Here is a 7,506-nt window from a genome sequence, read left to right on the forward strand (position 1 = left end):
ATATATATATATATATATATATGCATGTTACTAAGAGTCAAAAATACCCTACATACAACAATTCACCACTGGCAGAGTCTCTGCCACAAATTAAGAACTACTTTCTTGTACTGTAATTTAGGAAACTATATCAGTACCCTAAAAATACTTGCCAAAGTATTTTTAACTCCAAAAGCTTCATAAAAATTGTGTATGCATAGTATTTACTTCAACATGCAAAAGTGGATATTCATCAATCTTCTCAATATAAGAACAACGTCATCTGAACTAGACATCTTTCCCCTTCATGCCATTTCCCATGGTACTATAAAGACCATTACTTATATGCCAAAAACTTTGAAGTCCTGATGTTAAAATGGTACTGGCTTCTGAAGACTCCAATCCAGCTACAAATCCCACAGAGACCCATGTATACTTGGTCAAATGAGCAAGTTAATGAAAATCTACAAATAATTTAAAATCTTCTTTTAGCAAAGTTTCAAAAACAATGTAGTCTTTGATTTGACTTCCCTTTTTTCATGGTGTTCTGGTCAAATATTTTAAAGAAAGGTCAAAGCCCCAAAAGAAATACAGAAGGAAAAAGAATAAGACAGTTAGGAGATTTTTGCTCAGAAATAATATAGACAATAGATACAACTTGAGGCTTGTTTTTACAATAAGTTTCCTTGGTGTGTAGTTTCTGTTTTCACTAGTTCAGTACTTAGGCCTGTATTTGTATAATAAATATTTAAATTACTTTTTTGACTAAGGCAATATAAATTAAGATGTTTATTATGGTCATTATTTAAATAATTTTCTCGTATCTCTCTGGAAAACAGCACTTCTGAAGTTGTTTACTTTCCAATGCTAATTTATCTCTTCATAAGGACTGTGTTTATACACTAGGTAGAAAAAGTACTTTAGGATACAGTGTGTCCCACACATGTTCATGTAAGTGTATATGTCTGTGTGTGTGTGCATGTGTATGTATGTATTAAACACCTTCAGGATGTAGGAAACACACTTATTTTGAGAAAGTAAGTTGTACTTTGTATCTTAGCTCTTCCCCTTCAGCAGAGAAAACTTTCCTGTAGGCTGAGAAACAGCCTTAGGTAGCCAGTCTCCTGCAGAAAGTATACTTCCAGGGCCTGGTTCACACAGAAACCTCAGACATGCAAGAGAGAACCAGAAGAGAATAAGGATCTCTAGTCTAGCATGTATTTCTAAAAACACTCCTGTTTAGCTTCAATTATGGAGAAAAAGGGACCTGTTGCTAAAGCTATGTTAAAACATTACTGCTGATGTCATTAAAATCTAAACTGGAATTAAGCCATTCTACTGGAAAGCTATGAGCATAAGCTACTTTGCTTTGGCTTACAGCTCGCTTTTACTAACTGGGGCTTTGGAAAGCCATTCTCAGTCTGCAATGGATACATGATAAGCCAGTCCCTAGCCCATTTAGATGGTTACCTCATCACTAGAACTATTTTACATTTCTCTGTATCAACATCCTTTGTTCTCACAGTGACTCTGGACTTCATTATGTGACTTACTTTGATACTAAGACTGAAGATGTTAGACCTTAAAATTTTACTTCTATAACACTATATTAACAACTATGTGCCAACCTGCTGGATTATGAAACGTGTGTAGCCTAGTCACACTCACTGCCCTGGCGGACAGACAGTCAGTTCCTAGAATCAGAGCACTCTAAGTGGCTACACAGCACAGAGAGAATCAAATGAAAATGAGAATTAGCAGTGGCAGAGTGTGTGACCGCGTTATCAGCTCATAAAATCATAGCTTAAATAAGTGAATGGTTAAAGCCACTAGGTTTTAAAGTGATTTGTCACATAGCAAAAGCCATAAGGTTACTATTATTAAAACATAATCTATTATAAACATATGTAACTTGGCAAAGCTTTGAAGGAAAGAGGCCTTGAAGATCTCAGAACCAAGTGAAATTACTTATCACCCAAGAAAATTTCTGTCTTCTGTGATTCTGTTTGATATAACCCTGAGAAGATACCGGTCAAATTCAAGGTTGCCTCTCTCCATTTCCTCAGGAAGCCCAGGAGCTTCCAGAGAGGCATTTTGGCATTTAACCACACCTACAGCCACTTCCCATTCTGTGCAATTTCTTTTTACATTTGCTATGTATGCATGTGAATGAACACACTTGAGTCTTTACAATATAAGTGAATAGACAAGTTAACTCAAGTGCCATAGTCCTTAGGAACTGTAACAGTGACAAGAGGGTGCCAGCATCACGTCCAAGAGAGACTCCCATTGTTTCACAACTCAAAACTATCACTTTTACTTCCTCAATCTTAAACAATCAGACCTAAAAACATAATAAAGCCAAAATGGCTCCCATCTCAAGCATTTGAACTTTCTAGGGAAGTGGCAGTGGCAGCACGCATCTTAGAAGTGTAGCATTTGGGCTGGACTTGCCTGGCTTTGATGTGTGTCTTTATCACTTCTTACCTAAGTGACCCTGACTGAGTGAATCCTTATAAGGTCTTTACATTTTTCGTTTTCTGTCTATGACACAGCTGTAACTAAAAAGAGCTATCATAAGGGTGAAGACCATGTAGAAAGCACTGGTCACTGTTACTACTGCTATCAGTATTTCTCTCTGTTGTCTTCCACAGTCTTTTTAGTTATCAGTTTAGGGAACAAAGTAAAAGGATTCACAGTCTAATACCAGCATTGAAAAAGTCAGCTCAGTAGGACCTACTACGCACTCACAGCTCAGGTGCACACATGAGCACTCTCTTCAGCTCACTAGGACCTACTACACCTACTACACACTAACAGCTCAGGTGCACATAAGAGCACTCTTGTCAGCTCAGCAGGACCTACTATGCACTAACAGCTCAGGTGTACACATGAGCACTTTCTCACCCCGTACCTCTGCTCTTACCTTTGCCACGCTGCTTCTTCTCCTTTTGTTCACTTAACTTATCCAGAGGTAGGTTTGTCATTTCAACTCCATACACAGTTCTTGCAAGCACAGCTGTCAGGGAGTCCATGATGTTAGACCACTCGGTGATGAGTTCCTCCCACTCCGTAAGGGATGACAGCACCCTGAGAAAGTCATCCCAGAGCTCCCGTGAAATGTACACACAGAGGTTTGCTCGGATCCAAGCCACGATAAGTGTCTGAAACCAACCAAATTTATGATTTTTAACAAACAAAAAATTAAAATAGCACTCTTTTCATTACTTTTGACCACCTGTATCTAGGATTTGAATTATGATAACAAGTTACCTGAGGAAATATTATTCTAAAGTCCATGGCTTACACTGCTGCTATGGTTAAGAGGAGAAAACATCTCTGTCCAGCAACTACTCAGCTTCTGAAGGCAGTTCTTTGCCTGTACCACGGAGGCTGTCTCAGACACCTTCCTGTATGTGTGGTCTAACCCCCATGTGCTGCAGGACTTTGAGCAGCTGAGACTGCTGCAGAATTCAAAGGCAGCTCACTGAATGACACTGCCTTCAGCGTCAGCCCACGAGACCTTCAGTCTAGCAGCACTTACCCGGCTTTCACCTCCTGCTGCTCTGAGAGGCATTCCTGCTCCTGCTCGAGGTTTCTTCCCATTCACACCTACATGCTCCCCTGGAAGTAGACTCCCTTCTGCATATAGTCCTTTCCCTCTTCTGTCACAGCCAAACTTTCCCACTCTATCATCTCCCAGACATATGACTCTTTCTTCTGACAGCTCTCCACCTCCTGTTTGGGTTGTTTCTCCATCTCTATTGCTCCACTACCCTCTAAATGCTATGTATGCTTCCATCTTCATGGCCAGGGCAGACTGCTGTGCTGGTTCATCCTTTCCTGGTTACCCACCTGCTTTAGAGAGAGCCCACCATCATGAAAAGAAGTCAACTACTAATTACTATTTTTTTTATCTAATAATAGACCCATTTTATTATTAGGTCAATATTTTCTGTTATTTCTACTTCCCTGGGAAGTCCATCAGCTGTCTGCTGATGCTCTTGACCCTACTCACACTGGGGTAGGAGGTACTGGTACCTCTGGCTCTCAGATCAAATGGACTCATCCAACCTGGCTGGATCCTGTGTTTTACCTCCCTCTGCCCCAATCCACCCTGACCTCTTTCACTAACATATCACACTGGCAAGCCAACATTTAAATAGCACCTGCTCTAACCCTCACCCTCTACACACAGTTCCCCTCCAGATAGTTCCCTTTCCCTCCTCCCTTCCATAGGAAGAGCTCTTGGAAGCCATGTCCAAGAGTTACCTCCACTTCCTGATTCATTCACTCCAAGTAGACTTCAATTCTTTAGGCCATTCTCAACTACCGACATCTTGCCAGAACCAAAGGTCACCTGCTTCCACTCACTTTGCTGGACATCTAGAACAACCTACTCTACCAAACTGGGCCTCCTTCCTCAATGCCCCCTGGCTGGCTCTCTCTTCTACCAACCATAGAAATACCATCATCTCCCTAAGAATAAGTTCTCCCTCACAGTCCCTCCATCCAGTCTGAGGCATTGCATACAGTGGCTTGACACAATGATACTTTTGAATTTTATCCCATTTCCACATTTCTATTTATCCCATAACTGTCAAATCTACCTGGTTTTCTCTCCACTAAGACATTCAACTCCTGCCACTTTGTTTGTTTTTCAAGACAGTTTCTCTGTATCCCTGGCTGTCCTGGAATTAGCTCTGTAAACCAGCCTGGCCTTGAATTCAAAGATCTGCCTGCCTCTGCCTCCCGATTCTGGGACTTAAGGTGTGTGCCAGCACCACCCAGCTTATTGCTGTCACTTTCTTAAGGCCTACCACTCACAAGCAAACCAAGATGAAGAGCATGGCAGAGAAGGGAGCCTAAAAACACAACTCTAACTGGAAACAGGTCATAACTTTTAGGATAAAGCTAAGAAGGAATTTTTCTAAAAATGTAAAGTCAATTTGATATAACTTGTAAATTTTTCAGTAATTAAAACTAATTTTCCAAGCCTACTTTAATTCTACATTTGCAGCATTTAATAAAAAAGACTTACCCTGAAGAGCAACCCTGCCAAGCTCTGGGCAAACAAGTCCTTTACATGCTTATCCTTTGGCTTCTGCATGACAGCTTCTGTTATCCTGAGAAGGATTTGCAACATCTGCTCCCTGGGCCACCCAAAATAAAAGCTCATATTAGTAATCACATCTCCAAAGCACTTTGTAGGAATGAGATCTCTGCAATCAGCAACACATATTATTTGGAAGTATTAAAAGTCTAGGTTCAGCTAGAGAATAAGCATCTTATTTTATCAACATAAACTACTTGGTGTTACCACAGTTCTACAACATGCTTTCCACATCCACGCCAACTGGCAGGACAACATCTTCCAGACATCTTCCCAGCCTGACTTTTCTCCTCACAGGAAGAAGAGCAAGATGGTTTTCTCTAGTTGAGCCAGTACATCACAGCAGTCACTGAAGGAATATATGAGCCAGTATGAACTTATACAGTACCCTGGCATTCCCCACCATGATGTTACTTAACTTGGGTAGCTTCCCATCTGACTTTGTGATAGAAAACAAAACTGGCTCTCTGAGCTTTAGTAGGAGGACATAGGCAGTCAATACCTAGGCCTGACCGTGGTTCCTGCAGAAGATAGGAGGGGTTTGGAATGATCAGGACTGAACATTGATGGGCAGAGCATTTGTGCCTGGCAGATCCTGTTTATACCAACAGGGCACACCTGGGATGGCTGCAATCACCATAGCTCAGTCACCATATGCTACTATAGTCTTAACAGAAGAGGGCTTTACAGAATAGGCTTAAAGAATTAACATAGTACTGCTAATTATGACAATCAGTGTTTAAAACAGCAGGGGATCATTTCTTTTTCTTTCTCACATAGCCAAGTAGCATTTGTCATACCCGAGGACTCTGTGTGGATGGAGAACACATTATCTTTTGTAGAGAGAGGAAGTCCACTCTCATCTGGTTTCTGTAAGGTCTTAAGCTCTAACTATTTGTTTACCTTCTCTACTTTCTTCTTGTTCTTCGTACTCCCTAGTGAAAAGTAAACAAAGAATACAACAAAGCAATGTGGTCCAGATCAGAGAAAGAGATGTGTGGGAAGTGGTTTCTTTCCCTGTTTCTGTACAGTAGACAGATGATGAGGATCTTAGCCTTCTCGTGCTATCATGAACTCTGGGGATTTGCTCTGGGTTCTCTTGGTATCTGGCTCCACTGGGCTTTAGTCCTGGGTTTAATTGTTTGGTAACATCGATTCTCACAGTACTCTCTTCCATCTGGCTACTTGCTTAGCACTATCAGAGATTTGAAATATGGAGGAGGAAGACAAATATACCACCTGATCTAGACACATGTGCACAGTGCAGGACAGAAGAGAAAAAGTGGGAAGAGAAATGACAGAGCTGGAAGTATCCTGCCACTCACAGGCAGGATATCCAGGCCCTGTCACAAGGGGACTTTCGCTATTTGTGCATTGCTGTGTGTTCACAGCAGATGCTCAGGCATTAACTACCAAATGGAAAGAAAAGAGTCAGAGGTAGGGAGGAAAGAGGAAGAAAGAAAGGAGAGAAGGATGGGGGGAAGTGGGGAGAAGGGAGGGCATGAGGCATTTGAATTTTAATATGTAGAAAGTCTAGGCAGCGCTACCATATATTGTTACTGTTTTTATTTCCACAGTTGTCTTTTTATGTATTTATCTGGAAATCTCTAAACTACCAAAGGGGGAGGGGAAATAGTTGCTTTATTTGACTTCCTAGAATTATAAAAACTATAATACTGTGCAATGTATACAGAATTCATAGCTTTCTAAGAAAAGAAACAAAAAGCACCCTTCACACAGCTGTGGCACAGGGAGCATCATACAGCTGGGAGCATTTCTCACGGGGTGGCTGTGACTGCTGTAATACGGGACTGGGTTTACACCACACTGTGCACTGCTCTAATGTTTCCAAACCTAGCCACTGCACTAGATAGAAATACTAATTTAAAAGACCAGGAAAGGTGACCTTGTGATTTACACTTTCAAATCCCCATTTTGATACTTGTAGTGTCCTATTATTGAGCTTACTGAAAGGCACAATTCTTCTGGGCCCACTCTTCTCTCCTCTTGGTGGCCTGTGGCCTCTGACAGCTCACTCTTGCCTTATTCTGGGGTTTCTCACCCACTGTGGACAGACACCTTGTACAACACCAATAGTGCTGGCTCTAGGACACCCATAAGACAGGTGAGGTCCTTGGGAAATTTCCAATACAGAAGGATGTCACTGCCACGGGACCTCAGTGTCATATTACAGGTGGCTAAGTGAGATGAACACACCCAGGGCGGACCTGAGAGGCATTTCTAAGACAGGCTGCTGGTGAAGACATGGCGGGTGAGGGAAGCATGGCTCAGGGCATGCTGCTCTGTCACTGAGAACACCGAGGAGAATATGAACACTATGGGAGCCAGGATGGAAAACACCTAACATTTTACCGTTGAACACACGATTAATAGAAAAACAGCGAAGAAAAAAG

The 7,506-nt window shown here is 41.6% G+C and overlaps 1 protein-coding gene across 3 annotated transcripts in view; it reads right to left on the reverse strand.

Annotated features, from left to right (window-relative positions):
* The window catches only part of Ralgapa2 (Ral GTPase activating protein catalytic alpha subunit 2), a 285,753-nt gene that overhangs the window by 185,526 nt on the left and 92,721 nt on the right, over positions 1-7,506 (reverse strand). For all 3 annotated transcript variants that reach the window (XM_031372139.1, XM_031372140.1, XM_031372141.1), the window contains 2 exons: positions 5,021-5,132; positions 2,906-3,143 (listed from right to left, as the gene is read on the reverse strand). In XM_031372139.1, coding sequence (XP_031227999.1) covers positions 2,906-3,143; positions 5,021-5,132 — 350 coding nt within the window. The remainder of the gene's footprint in view (positions 1-2,905; positions 3,144-5,020; positions 5,133-7,506) is intronic.

Source organism: Mastomys coucha, unplaced genomic scaffold (genome assembly GCF_008632895.1).
Source record: "Mastomys coucha isolate ucsf_1 unplaced genomic scaffold, UCSF_Mcou_1 pScaffold15, whole genome shotgun sequence".
In the NCBI taxonomy this organism is placed as follows: Eukaryota; Metazoa; Chordata; class Mammalia; order Rodentia; family Muridae; genus Mastomys; species Mastomys coucha.